Source organism: Salmo trutta, chromosome 40, assembly GCF_901001165.1.
Source record: "Salmo trutta chromosome 40, fSalTru1.1, whole genome shotgun sequence".
NCBI lineage: Eukaryota > Metazoa > Chordata > Actinopteri > Salmoniformes > Salmonidae > Salmo > Salmo trutta.
The window spans coordinates 7382153-7400513 of NC_042996.1; the positions used below are offsets into that span (position 1 = coordinate 7382153).

The 18361-nt window shown below is 45.5% G+C and overlaps 1 protein-coding gene across 1 annotated transcript in view; it reads right to left on the reverse strand.

Moving 5' to 3' along the window:
• The window catches only part of LOC115180478 (ankyrin repeat and sterile alpha motif domain-containing protein 1B), a 205502-nt gene that overhangs the window by 162866 nt on the left and 24275 nt on the right, over window positions 1-18361 (reverse strand). The window contains exon 5 of the mRNA XM_029742607.1: window positions 12321-12474. Coding sequence (XP_029598467.1) covers window positions 12321-12474 — 154 coding nt within the window. The remainder of the gene's footprint in view (window positions 1-12320; window positions 12475-18361) is intronic.

Here is an 18361-nt window from a genome sequence, read left to right on the forward strand (position 1 = left end):
ATCCAAGTATACCTTAGGTACTTCAAGGTTTTGAGTTGATATTTTTTGCTCAGTAGAAGCATAGTTATTAGCATAGTAATATTGTATAGGCTGTGTTCAAACCTAGTCTGCCCTCTTGATATGAAAAGCATATTGTACCATCTGACTCCTACCGTATTGGTCTCATGATCATTTGACAGTGTTCAGCCTTGCCATACTGATAATAATATCCATCTTGGTAGTATTCCACAACCCCAGCCTCTGACTCTAGAGAGATATGGTGTTGACTCTGTATGCATGAACACAGGTGGTTGGTCAATTAGACGTGAATATTCATGAGCAGTTCACCACTCCTCATTAATGATTCAAACAAAATGGCTGCCAACAAGTGGCGGGGAAAATCTCAGAGCGCGGGAGGGAGGGAGGAGTGAAAGTGTGTGTGTAACATGTGTGTGTGTGTGTGTGTGTGTGTGTGTGTGTGTGTGTGTGTATGCCTCACGATTCCTCCCACACCCCACCCCTCCCCTCCTTGCCCCCCTTGCCCATACTCAATGGGGCATGACTGTTCTAATGGCAGAGCCTGGAGAGTTAGTTGTGCTTCTTATTTCGTGTTGTCGTTGGTTAGTCAGAGCACAATTACCCAAATGTCACCTCCAGAGCTTCATCACGGGGGGAAATGGACTGGAACAGAACGACATCTTGGCTTTAGCCTCAGGGAAAGAAGGGAAGGAGGATAAAGGAGGAGGGAGCAGAGAGGAGTGGAAGCATTGGATCGGAGGAAGGGAGGAGTAGATGCTGTGGGAGGGTCAATTGAAAATGAAAGTGTGTGTGTGTCAAGAAGTCTTTTCTGGTGTGTGTGTGCATGTGTGTGTGAGCGCCTGTCTGCGTATATTTGGTGAGTGTGTGTATGTGTGTGGCTGCAGTAGCCCATGTGTTTACCCTTGAGTCGATAGCCATTACCGCTAACCACTTAGCGGTGATAGCTAGCCGTCTGTCTCCTGCCCTGTACGTGATTGCAGGCCTCTAAGCCTCATCGTCACTATATTAAGACACCCTGCTTTCAAAAGACCCATAATATCCCTGTCTGTGGGATCCTTTATACGCTGCTAGATTATACAGTACATAAGAGTCCCTTACTATTCTAGCTGTTTGCTAAATGTAACTGCATGGGGACAGATTGCTACTGTGCTGCGTCTTCCCCCCCACTGACGTTTCCTGTTGTGCTGAAGAGGTTTCATTATGCAGTATGTGTAGCCTATGTGTTTCTGCAGCACACACAGAGACACAGTGGCTGTGAATGGTCCGTTTGAGGTGATCTTACATTGTGAAGGAGAGAGGGCGAGAGAAAGAGAGAGGGAGAGAAAGAGAGAGAGAGGGGGAGAAAGAGAGAGAGAGGGGGAGAAAGAGAGAGAGAGAGAGAGAGAGAGAGAGGGGGAAAGAGATTGAGGAGTACATTTAAGTAGATACACTGGCAGGGGAAAGTGCAACGCTAAGACATAATGCATACTATGAGACACAAGGGTTATTTCTGGTGGATGCTACTGACTTAGTCATCATCTCTGAGGACAAGTTAGTAGTCCCTATGTCATCCCTAAGTCGTCCCTACGTCCCTATGCCCCAGGTAGGTCTGCAGTAACAGACAGTAAGGAGGTAGATTTGAGATGTAAAAAGTATTCTCTGTTCATTAAGACCACAGAGGTTTAGAGTCTCCTTGGAGCTGCTGCTGCTGCTTCTGCCAGCTAACTACAGCATAGGACAGGTAGGTTTCCTTTAAAAGTAATGCTGCTTCTGCCTGCTAACTACAGCATAGGACAGGTAGGTTTCCTTTAAAAGTAATGCTGCTTCTGCCAGCTAACTACAGCATAGGACAGGTAGGTTTCCTTTAAAAGTAATGCTGCTTCTGCCTGCTAACTACAGCATAGGACAGGTAGGTTTCCTTTAAAAGTAATGCTGCTTCTGCCTGCTAACTACAGCATAGGACAGGTAGGTTTCCTTTAAAAGTAATGCTGCTTCTGCCAGCTAACTACAGCATAGGACAGGTAGGTTTCCTTTAAAAGTAATGCTGCTTCTGCCTGCTAACTACAGCATAGGACAGGTAGGTTTCCTTTAAAAGTAATGCTGCTTCTGCCTGATAACTATAGTATAGGACAGGTAGGTTTCCTTTAAAACTGCTGCTGCCTGTTGCGCTGCCAGCTAACTACAGCATAGGACAGGTAGGTTTCCTTTAAAACTGCTGCTGCCTGTTGCGCTGCCAGCTAACTACAGCATAGGACAGGTAGGTTTCCTTTAAAAGTAATGCTGCCTGTTGCGATGCCAGCTAACTACAGCATAGGACAGGTAGGTTTCCTTTAAAACTGCTGCTGCCTGTTGCGCTGCCAGCTAACTCTACAGCATAGGACAGCATGTGACTGGGCTAGGGTTGAATACTGGGAACCGGGTTACTGAGATTTACTGAGATTTACGGCCCAAACTCCACTCCCTTTTCCCGGGATAAATAACTGAGAGAAACCGGTATATTATAATAAATTATTTCTATGAACAGCATGACATGAAATGGAACTATTAAATGATATGCATTGTCTAAATCTTGCTTCTCTACAGCCTTCTCTCTGCTATCTGCATGATCAATCATCAACGCTCAGGGTGGAGACAGATCTCAGTACGGAGCGCAGTTTACAATGCATGTTTCATCTCATCATGGTAACTCCATCTTGTGACAGGTAGGCCTACATTTCCTGCAACACAGTTTATGCTACATTAATATAAACACTGAATGTGTGTCTAATTTACACATCTCCATCTGGCTTTTGGGGTCACCTTATTTTTTTATTTGTAAAGATAATTATTTTGTTTTAAACAGCCTATCACTCGAATATCATTGCTTTAAATCAGAGTGCATGTGAGCACTCTCTCTCAGTCTCTCTCTCTCTCCATCAATTCCATTCAACTTGCATCCAAAATAGATCATCCTGTTCAAGAATCTACTAGAAAATCTACGGCAAGATCTAAAAATGGTTGTCTAGCAATGATCAACAACCAATTTGACAGAGCTTGAAGAATTGTGAAAAGAATAATAGGCAAATATTGCAAAATCCAGGTGTGGAAAGCTCTTATAGGCTTACCCAGAAATACTCACAGATGTAAACGGGCTCCCGAGTGGCGCAGTGGTCTAAGACACTACATCTCAGTGCAAGAGGCATCACTGCAGTACCTGGTTCAAATCCAGGCTGCATCACATCCGGTTGTGATTGGGTGTCCCATAGGGAGTTGCACAATTGGCCCAGCGTGATGGTCATTGTAAATAAGAATTTGTCCTTAACTGCCTAGTGAAATAAAGGTTAAATAAAAAATTTAATCGCTGCCAAAGGTGCTTCTACAAAGTATTGACTCAGGGGTGTGAATACTTTTTTATTTATTTATTTATTTCACCTTTATTTAACCAGGTAGGCAAGTTGAGAACAAGTTCTCATTTACAATTGCGACCTGGCCAAGATAAAGCAAAGCAGTTCGACAACATACAAAAACACAGAGTTACACATGGAGTAAAACAACATACAATCAATGATGCAGTATAAAAAAAAAAATAAGACTATATACAATGTGAGCAAATGATGTGAGATAATGGAGGTAAAGGCAAAAAAATGCCATGGTGGCAAAGTAAATAAAGTATGGCAAGAAAAACACTGGAATGGTAGATTTGTAGTTTGAAGAAAGTTAAAAGTTAAAATATAAATAATATGGTGCAAAGGAGCAAAATAAATAAAATAAATAAATACAGTAGGGGAAAAGGTAGTAGTTTGGGCTCAATTAAAGATGGGCTATGTACAGGTGCAGAGATCTGTGAGCTGCTCTGACAGCTGGTGCTTAAAGCTAGTGAGGGAGATAAGTGTTTCCAGTTTTAGAGATTTTTGTAGTTCGTTCCAGTCATTGGCAGCTGAGAACTGGAAGGAGAGACGACCAAAGGAGGAGTTGGCTTTAGGGGTGACCAGAGAGATATACCTGCTGGAGCGCGTGCTACAGGTGGGTGCTGCTATGGTGACCAGTGAGCGGAGATAAGGGGGGACTTTACCTAGCAGGGTCTTGTAGATGACCTGGAGCCAATGTGTTTGGCGACGATTATGAAGTGAAGGCCAGCCAACGAGAGCATACAGGTCGCAGTGGTGGGTTGTATATGGGGCTTTGGTGACAAAACGGATGGCACTGTGATAGACTGCATCCAGCTTGTTGAGTAGGGTATTGGAGGCTATTTTGTAAATGACATCGCCGAAGTCGAGGATTGGTAGGATGGTCAGTTTTACGAGGGTATGTTTGGCAGCATGAGTGAACGATGCTTTGTTGCGAAATAGGAAGCCAATTCTAGATTTCACTTTGGATTGGAGATGATTGATGTGAGTCTGGAAGGAGAGTTTACAGTCTAACCAGACACCTAGGTATTTGTAGTTGTCCACAAATTCTAAGTTAGAACCGTCCAGAAAAGTTATGCTGGATGGGCGGGCAGGTGCAGGCAGCGATCGGTTGAAGAGCATGCATTTAGTTTTACTTGTGTTTAGGAGCAGTTGGAGACCACGGAAGGAGAGTTGAATGGCATTGAAGCTCGTCTGGAGGGTTGTTAACACAGTGTCCAAAGAAGGGCCAGAAGTATACAGAATGGTGTCGTCTGCGTAGAGGTGGATCAGAGATTCACCAGCAGCAAGAGCGACATCATTTATGTATACAGAGAAAAGAGTTGGCCCAAGAATTGAACCCTGTGGTACCCCCATAGAGACTGCCAGAGGTCCAGACAGTAGGCCCTCCGATTTGACACACTGAACTCTGTCAGAGAAGTAGTTGGTGAACCAGGCGACGCAATCGTTTGAGAAACCAAGGCTACTAAGTCTGCCGATGAGGATGTGGTGATTAACAGAGTCAAAAGCTTTGGCCAGGTCAATGAATACGGCAGCACAGTAATGTTTCTTATCGATGGCGGTTACGATGTCGTTTAGGACCTTGAGCGTGGCTGAGGTGCACCCATGACCAGCTCTGAAACCAGATTGCATAGCGGAGAGGGTGCGGTGGGATTCAAAATAGTCGGTAATCTGTTTGTTGACTTGGCTTTCGAAGACCTTAGAAAGGCAGGGTAGGATGGATTTAGGTCTGTATCAATTTGGGTCAAGAGTGTCACCTCCTTTGAAGAGGGGGATGACAGCAGCTGCTTTCCAATCTATGGGAATCTCAGACGACACGAAAGAGAGGTTGAACAGGCTAGTAATAGGGGTTGCAATAATTTCGGCAGATAATTTTAGAAAGAAAGGGTCCAGATTGTCAAGCCCAGCTGATTTGTAGGGGTCCAGATTTTGCAGCTCTTTCAGAACATCAGCTGAATGGATTTGGGAGAAGGAGAAATGGGGGAGGCTTGGGCGAGTAGCTGTGGGGGGTGCAGTGCTTTTGAATGCAGTAGGGGTAGTTAGGTGGAAAGCATGGCCAGCCGTAGAAAAATGCTTATTGAAATTCTCAATTATAGTGGGCTTATCGGTGGTGACAGAGTTTCCTATCCTCAGTGCAGTGGGCAGTTGGGAGGAGGTGTTCTTATTCTCCATGGACTTTACAATGTCCCAGAACTTTTTAGAGTTGGAGTTGCACGAAGCAAATTTCTGTTTGAAAAAGCTAGCCTTGGCGTTTCTAACTGCCTGTGTGTATTGGTTTCTAACTTCCCTAAAAAGTTGCATATCGCGGGGGCAGTTCGATGCTAATGCAGAACGCCACAGGATATTTTTGTGTTGGTTAAGGGCAGTCAGGTCTGGGGAGAACCAAGGGCTATATCTGTTCCTGGTTCTAAATTTCTTGAAAGGGGCATGCTTATTTAAGATGGAGAGGAAGGCATTTTTAAAAAATAACCAGGCATCCTCTACTGACAGAATGAGATCAATATCCTTCCAGGATACCAGGGCCAGGTCGATTAGAAAGGCTTGCTCGTTGAAATGTTTCAGGGAGCGTTTGACAGTGATGAGTGGAGGTCGTTTGACCGCTGACCCATTACGGGTGCAGGCAATGAGGCAGTGATCGCTGAGATCTTGGTTGAAAACAGCAGAGGTGTAATTAGAGGGCACATTGGTTAGGATGATATCTATGAGGGTGCCAGTGTTTGCGGCTTTGGGGTTGTACCTGGTGGGTTCATTAATAATTTGTGTGAGATTGAGGGCATCAAGCTTGGATTGTAGAATGGCTGGGGTGTTAAGCATGTCCCAGTTTAGGTCGCCTAGTAGCACGAGCTCTGAAGATAGATGGGGGGCAATCAGTTCACATATGGTGTCCAGAGCACAGCTAGGGGCCGAGGGGGGTCTATAGCAGGCGGCAACGGTGAGAGACTTGTTTTTGGAGAGGTGGATTTTTAAAAGTAGAAGTTCAAATTGTTTGGGTACAGACCTGGATAGCAGGACAGAACTCTGCAAGCTATCTCTGCAGTAGATTGCAACACCGCCCCCTTTGGTCGTTCTATCTTGTCTGAAAACGTTGTAGTTAGGGATGAAGATTTCACAGTTTTTGGTGGACTTCCTAAGCCAAGATTCAGACACAGCTAGGACATCCGGGTTGGCAGAGTGTGCTAAAGCAGTGAATACAACAAACTTAGGGAGGAGGCTTCTAATGTTAACATGCATGAAACCAAGGCTATTACGGTTACAGAAGTCATCAAAAGAGAGCGCCTGGGGAGTAGGTGTGGAGCCAGGCACTGCAGGGCCTGGATTCACCTCTACATCCCCAGCGGAGCAGAGAAGAATAAGTATGAGGGTACGGCTAAAAGCTATAAGAATTGGTCGTCTGTGACGTCCAGAATAGAGAGAAAAAGGAGCAGGTATCTGGGGGCGATAAAATAGCTTCAAGGTATAATGTACAGACAAAGGTATGGTGGGATGTGAGTACAGAGGAGGTAAACCTAGGCATTTAGTGATTATGAGAGAGATATTGTCTCTAGAAACATCATTGAAACCAGAAGATGTCATAGCATGTGTGGGTGGAGGAACTGAGAGGTTGGATAAGGTATAATGAGCAGGGCTAGAGGCTCTACAGTGAAATAAGCCAATAAACACTAACCAGAACAGCAATGGACAAGGCATATTGACATTAAGGAGAGGCATGCTTAGCCGAGTGATCAGAGGGTCCAGTGAGATTCAGACAGCTAGCCGGGCCATAGGCAGCAAGCTGGTGGAAGATGGGAGGGAGGTCTGCCTTTAGCCGCCTCGTGCGCCTCCGTCTGTGGGCTAGTGGGGCTCCGTGTGGAAGGGGGGACCCGTCCAAGTTGGCAAAATAGTTAGTTATAGTGGCCCAAGAAAAGTGTCCGACAGACCTATTCAGATCGCAGCCGAAAAGACAGCTAACGATTAGCTGGCCGCAGATGGGCGATCAGGTTACGTCGCGACGGAGGGGCCAGTTGGACAACTCCCTCGGGCAGATAACGTCGGTGATCCAGTCGTGAAGACCCAATGGGGCTCCGCATCGGCAGTAAAACGGGTCAGGATAGGTGAGTTGTAGCCCAGGAGACACTTCAGCTGGCTAGCTCAGGAATAGCCCACGAGTGGCTGACGGAACTCTTCAGCTGGCTAGCTAGCTAGCTCCGTAATAGTGTGTGTTAATTCCGTGACCGACGTTGCCAATAGTCACTCAGGTAGCAGCTAGTTAGCTGCAAGATCCAGGTTTACTTATGTAAATCAGATATTTCTGTATTTCATTTTCAATACATTTGCAACACGTTTTACATTTCAAAACATGTTTTCACTTTGTGGGGTAGATGGGTGTGAAAAAATATATTTTAAATACATTTTGAATTCAGGCTGTAACACAACAACATGTGGAATAGAGTTCAATCTTGGTTTCATCAGACCAGAGAATTTCTCATGGTCAGAGTCCTTTAGGTGCCTTTTGGCAAACTCCAAGTGGGCTGGCATGTGCCTTTTACTGAGGAGTGGCTTCGGTCTGGCCACTCTACAAAAAAGGCCTGATTGGTGGAGTGCTGCAGAGATGGGAGAACCTTCCAGAAGGAACTCCATCTCCATAGAGGATCTCTGGAGCTCTGTCAGAGTGACCATTGGGTTCTTGGTCACCTCCCTGAGCAAGGCCCTTCTCCCCCAATTGGTCAGTTTGGTCGGGCGGCCAGCTCTAGGAAGATTATTGATGGTTCAAAACTTCTTCCATTTAAGAATGATGGAGGCCACTGTGTTCTTGGGGACCTTCAAAGCTGCAGAAATCTTTTGGTACCCTTCCCTAGATATGTGCCTCGACACAATCCTGTCTCTGAGCTCTATGGACAATTCCTTTGACCACATGGCTTGGTTTTTGCTCTGACATGCACTGTCAACTGTGGGACCATATATAGACAGGTGTGTGCCTTTCCAAAGAATGTCCAATCAATTGAATTGACCACAGGTGGACTCCAATCAAGTTGTAGAAACATCTCAAGGATGATCAATGGAAACAGGATGCACTGAGCTCAATTTCGAGTCTCATAGCAAAGGGTATGAATACTTATGTAAATAAGGTATTTCTGTTTTATATGTTTCATACATTTGCAAACATTTCTAAAAACCTGTTTTCAATTGTAAACCTGTTTTCAATGTAATACATTTTAGAATAATGCTGTAACGTAACAAAATGTGGAAAAAGTCAAGGGGTCTGAGTACTTCCGAATGCATTGTAGCTAGCTACATCTATGGGCTTTGTTCTTCTGTCATGCGTAATGTGCGGTAGCCTATACTGTAATACATAGGCTATGTCTTGGATAACGGCACAATCATTTGGGTTCTTTGGTGCTTGGGTTCATAAAATGTCTTTAATGTATGGCACATAAAATGTCTTTAATGTATGGCTCATAAAATGTCTTTAATGTATGGCTCATAAAATGGCTTCAATGTATGGCTCATAAAATGGCTTTAATGTATGGCTTATCAGGCTCAGGTAGCATCAGGCTTGAATTTTCATGCTGATCAAAGCTCTAATCATTTCCAGACATATTGACATTGTTACGATCGTTGTTGGAAGGATTGGACCAAGGTGCAGCGTGGTAGGCGTACATCTTTCTTTATTAAATGAACACCGAAAAAAAAAAAAAAAACGAAATGTAACGTTTATCATCGCCGGAGGAATCGAACCGTAGATCGTCGCCGGGGACTCCGGACCGTAGATCGTCGCCGGGGACTCCGGACCGTCGCACGAGGCTCCGGACTGCGGACCGTCGCTGGAGGCTCCGGACTGCGGACCGTCGCTGGAGGCTCCGGACTGCGGACCGTCGCTGGAGGCTCCGGACTGCGGACCGTCGCACGAGGCTCCGGACTGCGGACCGTCGCACGAGGCTCCGGACTGCGGACCGTCGCTGGAGGCTCCGGGCTGCGGACCTTCGCAGGAGGCTCCGGACTGCGGACCATCTCTGGAGGTTCGGAGCATAGAGCTGGCACAACGCGTCCTGGACAGATGACCACCTTAGCACGGCAAGTGCGGGGGGCTGGCACCGGACGTACTGGGCTGTGGAGGCGCACTGGAGACACGGTGCGTAGAACCGGCACAGGACATCCTGGACCGAGGAAGCGCACTGGAGACCAGGCGCGCTGAGCCGGCACCACCCAGACAGATGCCCACTTTCGCATGGCAAGTGCGGGGAGCTGGCACAGAACGCACCGGGCTGTGGATGCGCACTGGGGACACCGTGCATATCACCACAAAACATGGTGCCTGACCGGTCACACGCTCCCCACGGTGAGTATGGGGAGTTGGCTCTGGTTCAAACCCTGGCTCCGCCAACCACCCCTTGTGCCCCCCCAAAAAATGTTTTTGGGGCTGCCTCTCGGGCTTCCCTCATGGTCGCAAACCCCGGCATCATCGTTGTTCCTCCTCCCTCACTGCCTCCGTCTGCTCCCATGGAAGGCGATCCTTTCCGGCCCGGATCTCCTCCCACGTCCAGGATCCCTTACCGTCCAAGATATCCTCCCATGTCCAGGATGTCTGCTCCTCCTGGCCACGCTGCTTGGTCCGTTTGTGGTGGGATCTTCTGTTACGATTGTTGTTGGAAGGATTGGACCAAGGTGCAGCGTGGTAGGCGTACATCTTTCTTTATTAAATGAAACCAAAAAACACAAGAAAAAAAAAAATACAAACGAAACGTAACGTTTAGTAGGGCTAAACAGCACAGTACCAAAACAAGATCCCACAAACTACAGGTGGGAAAAAAGCTGCCTAAGTATGATCCCCAATCAGAGACAACGATAGACAGCTGCCTCTGATTGGGAACCATACACGGCCAACAAAGAAATAGAAAATCTATATTGCCCACCCTAGTTACACCCTGACCTAACCAAATAGAGACTAAAAAGGATCTCTAAGGTCAGGGCGTGACAGATATGCTTTATACGCTTGCAATTTTGTCAGAGAAAAGTGATTTATTCTTGGGATGGAACATTTGTAAAATACCGGGTAAATGTTCAGCCCCAGACTGGGCTCTTCTCCTTGTTCCATGTCTCTCTCGCACTTTTTCAGTCACTCCTTCTCTCCATCTCTCGCTTTCTCTCCATGTCTCTCTCACACTCTCTCTCTCTCTCTCTCTCTGTCTCTTGTTTCTTTTCTCTCCCCAGAAAAGAGAGCGTGTGAGTGGCTCACAGTCATGTCTCATTAGAGATCTGAGTGATTGGGCTAAATGCAGGAATCCCTGATTCCCCCCAGCCGTCCTCTGATTAGTTTAGTTAGCACTTCTCCTGAGCTGACCCCCGGAGAAATCTCACCTCTGAAGTCTGTGTGTGTGTGTGAAGGAGTGACTCAGAGTGACTGTCCTTGTAGACTGACATGAAGAAGCTCCACACACACCAGAGATGTATACAACTGCATGTAAGTTTCCTTTACCCATTAGAAGTCAATCACACAGCAAAATCCAACCAAAAAACAAACAGCCTGACTCTCACCACGAGTGATTCAACCACAGTTACCATGACAACCCACCGCTGACTCACCACCTTTTTACTGGGAGTGTGGTAGAGGCACAGTTGCCAGGACAACCCGTGGTGTAGCCCACCATGGTATTGGTAGAGAGTAAAATGAGAACCCTGGGCAGTGTGCTGCGACGGCTTTGGCAGTGACGGCTTAGAACTAAAAGGAGTTCTATGCCCTCATCAAAAACACACTGACAGAGCGGATATGGTATCAATGACAACGAGAATGTGAACCTGCTGCTGAGTGGTGACTGCGCGACAGTTTGGGCTATCTTGATCTCCAGATATCCTACAGTATGAAACATCACTCAGTCCAGATCTCTTTTATTCACATCCAATAGCTGTGAGGGTGCAGACAGCTGTGACAGGGGTAACTGTGGTTACGGTAGTGACCCTCACCACTGTCCTGGATACTGTTTTTACTTCATTCTACAATTTCAACATCTACGACTGTGACGGTGTGGCCAATGGTAACGGAGGTGACTGTAGTTACGGAGCTGACCATTGTTGTTCCTGTTATTACTTCATTATATACAGTACCGGTCAAAAATTTGGACACACCTACTCATTCCAGGGTTTTTCTTTTACTATTTCTACATTGTAGAATAATAGTGAAGACATCAACAATATGAAATTCCACATATGGAACTCTATGAAGCATTTTTTTGGGCTGCAATTTCTGAGGCTGTTAACTCTAATGAACTTATCCTCTGCAGCAGAGGTAACTCTGGGTCTTCCATTCCTGTGGCGGTCCTCATGAAAGCCAGTTTCATCATAGCGCTTGATGGTTTTTGCGACTGCACTTAAAAAAACTTTCAAAGTTCTTGACATTTTCTGTATTGACTGACCTTCATGTCTTAAAGTAATGATGGACTGTCATTTCGCTTTGCTTATTTGAGCTGTTCTTGCAATAATATGGACAAGGTCTTTTACCAAACAGGGCTAACTTCTGTATACCCACCCTACCTTGTCACAACACAACTGATTGGCTCAAACGCATTAAGACGTAAAGAAATTCCACAAATTAACAAGGCACACCTGTTAATTGAAATGCATTCCAGGTGACTACCTCATGAAGCTGGTTGAGAGAATGCCAAGAGTGTGCAAAGCTGTCATCAAGGCAAAGGGTGGCTATTTGAAGAGATTTTGATTTGTTTAACACTTTTTCGTTACCTATATGATTCCATGTGTTATTTCATAGTTTTGATGTCTTCAATATTATTCTACAATGTAGAAAATAATAAAAATAAAGAAGAACCCTTGAATAAGTAGGTGTTCTAAAACTTGTGACAGGTAGTATATATTCAAAATCTACAGCAGTGACGGTACTGACAACGGTGACGGAGGTGAATGTAGTATACAGAGGTTGTTGAACAGGTGGTTTGGGTGTGTCCTTACCGTTGAGGGGGCAGGCGTTGAAGAGGCCGATGTCCAGCGAGCAGGGTTTGCGGGTCACGGCGGTGGTGACGGACTCATACGGATTGTTCTCATCCTCCGGTAAGAACACGTCAAGGGAGGGCGACGGTACGATCTCCGCCGAGCGCTTCGAGTCCTGATATGGGGAGGGAGGGAGAGAAAGAGAGAGAGCGGGAGGGAGGAACATGGTGAGAATGTCGTGGGTAGTTTCACGTGTGGAAACAACAGAATATTTGTGTGTATGTACATTAACAAGCACGGCCAATGTTCAATGTATAACCTTGAACGTTGAATCAACAATGTTTGTTTACTGCCCTTGGTACCATCAGATCAGACAAACAACCCATCATCATAACTCATCCACCTCAAGGACAGGGTTCAATTTAAACACTGTTCAGGCCTGCTCCCCTGCTGAATCTAGGGAGTTGATTGTACTGCAATTGATTTAATAAGCACAGGCACGACCAGATAGAGGAAATACACAGAAATACACTGAAATACACAGATTTTGCAACAAAAAAATAAGCAATGACAGAGAGGAAATACATAGAAAATACACAGAAATACACAGATTTAGCAACAAAAAAATAAGCTAATAGGCAAAACTGTGACAGTATGTTTTATTCTTCTCTCTTTCTTTATAACCCTGTGTAACCAGATGTTGATATAGTAGAAAGACTGGAGACCATATATCCCAGGGTCCCCCTCTACTACTGAGAGGAGATAACCATCACCCTCGCTGAGGCCTCCGGCCCGTCACATGACATAGGGCAAAACCAGACAGCATGGCGGCCTCAAGTGTGGTTTCTGAGAAAAACTGCGTGTTGCTCCCTTCAAGTCAAAATAGAAGAAACCATGAGATCATCCCTCCATGACTCCATTGCAACTGAGCCAAAATGGCTGATGTCCTGTGTGCAACCAGTTTCATGTTGTTCTATTCCTGTGACAGTATGAAAAGGTTGAGACCCAGCGGGTTGACAGAAAAACCCTGGGAACTAAATGTCCCTGTCTATATGGCATATGTGCACCCATGCCAAATCAAAACAACAGTGAGCAATGGAGGGCGCAGGAAAGACAGACATTTCTCACCAGAGACACATGGGCAATAGATGCCTGTGTTTCCCATAATGCACCACTCCATCATCATTACTGCGACGTCGCCCGGGTCTCCCCACCATATTTGGTTTCCGTGGTACCGCCGTGGCGACGGGGGCGTGGCGTTGTCCATGACTCACCCCTGGTGTGTTAATTTCCCCTGAACCCTATCGACGCCCCCCTCCTCTTCGCCTCATTGTCTCACTCCGACAGCCATTCATCTTCCTGTTAGGTGCTTCTACTACATTACCCAGACACCACTGGGTCATCAATCACGCACTGAGCGCATGCAGAGAAGATGAATCATCATCTTTGATTGAATGATCACTCCCTAGATAATCTGTCTCGTGTATACACACACACACACACACACACACACGTTCACTACTCAATGTGTCCTATTACACTAGCTAATATAAAACTTCAGTCTGTGTGCTCCTTTTCTCACACACCCACGTGTTGCACAGACACACACACACACACACACACACACACAACCACGTGTTGCACAGACACACAACCACACAGACACACAACCACACACACACACACACACACACACACACACACACACACACACACACACACACACACACACACACACACACACACAACCACGTGTTGCACACATACACAAAAGACCAGCAGGTCTATTGAATTTGAGTCACATTACTCTAGCCCATGTAAAGTACCAGCCGGTGAAGTCACACGTGGTTTCACACAGTAATAGTATGGTACGGGTTAACATTTCACCTCAATATGCTTACAGTCATCAGAAGTAATTACACTCCATAAAAAACGTGAGACAAAAACTGTGGCCCTGCGAATTGAGTCCCCTTATCAGTTATAGCCAAAACCCTTTATACTGGGATTTCCTGATAGATGAAGAACCCAAGAGAGACTGTGTCCCAAATGGCATCCTATTCCCTATATAGTGCTCTACTTTTGACTGGAGCCCTAATGCATGTGCCCTGGTCAAAAGTAGTGCACTATAATGGAAACAGGGTGCCGATTTGGACGCAATCTTTCTCTAGAGCTATCATGGGTTCCCTTCTGGGGCTTATTAGACAACTTGGGTTCTTTGTGCAACCCATCTCTGGATGCAGTGGTCCAGAGGGAGAAGACAGGAATGCCTCTGTCTTTATCCTCCACATCAAACCCTCTTTCTCTTTTCTCATTCTCTATCCTCTCTGACTTCCTAATGTACATCATGTTCCCTCCCTGTCACAATATCCCTTTCATCACTTTTCTCCCGCTCTGTCTGCTCTTATTTCACGTTCTCTCTCTGTCTTTCTCTCGCTCTCTCTGAAAGAGACTTTTTTGACATAAATCTAGAAACCAATATCCCACTCTCTGACTTTTTATTCTCTCTCTTTTTCTCTTCATGCCTCAAGTTTACTCATCTGGCTGTGTGAAGAACACACCAGCACCTCAGCCTCTCCCTCCTCCTCTCCCTATCTCCCTTCCACCCAACCATCTCAGGGAGAGAGGCAGTGGAGGAACTCCAAACTTACTACGGAGAGAATGAAACAGACGAGAGCAACGCAGCGATGAACTGAGAGAACCAGAGAAAGAGGGAGAAAAAGATGAAAGCCTAGTGGATACATTCCAACTTACTTCACAGTAACTACAACAGTTTTACTGAATCCATAGGAAAGGAGGGTAGAAAATGAGTTAGAGAAAAGGGCTGGTTCAGAGGAAGTGAAGGAAGAATGCTACAGTGGGTTTGAAGTAGGGATTTCCTCCCTCTCTTTCGGTCTCCCTGTCTCTCTCTCAAACACAATTTTGGTCTATTTGTTCTATATAAATAGGTAAAAGTCGAGAGCCATTTTCTACTACCAGACACTTTAGTCCCCCACTCCCCAGTCCCCACCTCTCCAGGCTCCCACTCAATCAGAAAGTGTGTAAAAGGCCAGCGCACCAGAGACGCCACACCACCATCTGCATACCAAGTCAACTCAGAGGTGCTAAGGCAGTTTGTGTTACCTGTTAATAGTTGATCCCACCTCCACTTCCTGGTGTAGGGGGTGAGAAGGTTGAGTAGGTTCACGCAATGAGCTCCATGTCCAAACACAAACAAGACGGTGTCTTAAACACACACTTCCTCTCTTTCCCTCTCTCTCCCTCTCTCCTCCCTCCTCCCTCGCTCTCTCTCTCTTTATCTGTGGAGAGATAGGACACAGAGGAACTTGTGTGTCTGCCATAGGAAGGGAACAGACAAAAAGAGTCCTCCTCCGGCCACTAATTAGGAGTCTCTTAGCAGTGTGTGTGTGTGTGTGGTGTGTTTGTGTGTCAGGCCGGTAACCCAAATAGGAAATCTGTTGATACTACAGTCACGTCCCTGGAGCTACCATCCTGCAGGACATGTGACTCTGACCCGTTGTGTTCTGTGTGTGTGCTTGCAGACTTACAGGTTCTTTTCAAAAAGTTCATCTTATTTTTTAATTTCTTGACCAAAATAATACAACAATAAAGAGCAAAACAGAACAGACACTTTTTTCATTCAATCTCTCTTCCTCCCTCTCTCATTCCACATATCCCACTCCTCCTGGTTTCTGTCCCCTAAGCACAGTCTCTCTCTCTCTAACCCACTCCTCTTTCCCTCGCTCCCCTATCCCTGCCTAACAGACAGTCCAAGCAGTTCAGACTGCAGCAGATACGAAGGACGCTGTAATTCACTGGCATTTCCTCATATTTGATTAGAGGAGGGGGTCGGGGGTCAGCAACCGTTGTAGAGGAACGGGGCATGAGAGGACAATAGTCCCTCTGAGACCATCCCACAACACAACACTCCTGACCTCTCCTTTCAGGAAATTACTCCACCTCCCCAACATGGCCTCCCTGAGTAGAGCCGGTGCCAGAAACAGTTTCCCTGAGCACTATTACTAACCCCATGGACTTGAGAAAACTGCTAGAGCAGGGCCCTCAAGGTACACAGCCATGGGGAGTGCTCCATATCACTCAGGTATATGGTCATTTTGTTAGAGAGTAAGGGCTTATTCAGGTCTGAGTATGGATGAAGAATCAATACTAATGATCTATTGGGATTTTATTTGATTTCCATTACTTCAATGCAAAAATGAGGATGATGGTAATGGTGATGACAACGACGATGACAATGGTGAATACGAAAACGCTGAGTTATCATAATTACCATGTAATTATCCGTTCCACCGTAGCTCTTCCCTGGATAGAACTGCCTGATTTGGACACAGTGATGACATCGGCATTCATTACTCCTGGAACATACTGTACACACCTGCTCTTCATTAACAAGGCGTAACTATAGCAACCAGTTGAGTCATCTGAGCGCGGAACATCTGCAGTCTCCAGAGTAGAACATCAAGGACAGCCTCTTCATCGGAACCTCAGGCAGGCCCTCCAACCAACTGATCAACTTTTCTAGTGAACGTTCACCTTTCATTTGTGTCTTGAGAAAGGCCTTGCAGCCAAAATCTCGATATTACAGTTCGAGAGGCACTGAAATCTTCAAGAGATACAGAAAATGAACCAGAGAAAATGTTTACCACTGATCAACGAGGACATTAGGTTCTACTCACACTAACACTGATCTGAAATCTGCTTGTGGATTGATTGACACAGTGTACATCAAATCATTGGTTCTCATGACTCTGAACCAGATAAGACAACACAAACAGATCTGGGACCAGGCTAGTGTCCTTTATCGCATCTACTGATACTAGGGGAGTGATTATCTCGCATTGATAGATTACTTTATACAGAAAAACACCTGCCAACTTCCTCATTTAGCTAGTGTAGGTCTCAAACTTGTTCCTCAGTCCTCGTTTAGCTAGTGTAGGTCTCTAACTTGTCCCTCAGTCTTTGTTTAGCTAGTGTAGGTGTCCAACTTGTTTTTCAGTCCTCGTTTAGCTAGTGTAGGTCTCCAACTTGTTTTTCAGTCCTCGTTTAGCTAGTGTAGGCCTCCAACTTGTTTTTCAGTCCTCGTTTAGCTAGTGTAGGTCTCTAACTTGTTCCTCAGTCCTCGTTTAGCTAGTGTAGGTCTCCAACTTGTTTTTCAGTCCTCGTTTAGCTAGTGTAGGTCTCCAACTTGCTTTTCAGTCATCGTTTAGCTAGTGTAGGTCTACAACTTGTTTTTCAGTCATCGTTTAGCTAGTGTAGGTCTCTAACTTGTTTTTCAGTCCTCGTTTAGCTAGTGTAGGTCTCTAACTTGTTTTTCAGTCCTCGTTTAGCTAGTGTAGGTCTCCAACTTGTTTTTCAGTCCTCGTTTAGCTAGTGCAGGTCTCTAACTTGTTCCTCAGTCCTCGTTTAGCTAGTGTAGGTCTCTAACTTGTTTTTCAGTCCTCGTTTAGCTAGTGTAGGTCTCCAACTTGTTTTTCAGTCCTCGTTTAGCTAGTGTAGGTCACTGACTTATTCTTCAGCCCTCCGATGACACCAAGCACCAGTATCCAGCGGCCATTCCTATAATCATGTTATGCCGATTATATACTGCAGAAATGCTACTTTCCAAGGAGATGATTTCTGCCTCCACTTGGATTCCACAGCAACTTCCTTATCATCACTTGTGAGGAACAGAGCTGAATCATAAAATATGATGAGTTGTATATTAGCTGGTTATGAAGGCCTGGGGTGACCCAGTCAGTATGATTCTCTAGGAGGGACCATAAAGTATATATGACGCAGTGGGGACCCTTAGTATGTGTGGTAGAGGATTTATGACCTTCGTAGAGTGGCTGTATGGTCCAACTGTTAAATCATATGTATATATATATATATATATATATATATATATATATATATATATATATATATATATATATATGAATGAGAGAGAGAGAGAGAGAGAGAGAGAGAGGGATGCCTAGGAGAGGAGAGATGGGCTAGAGAAAAGAGAGAGTTCCCAAACATGCCACTTCCACGGCTGTACCACAAAACCACAACATTTAAAT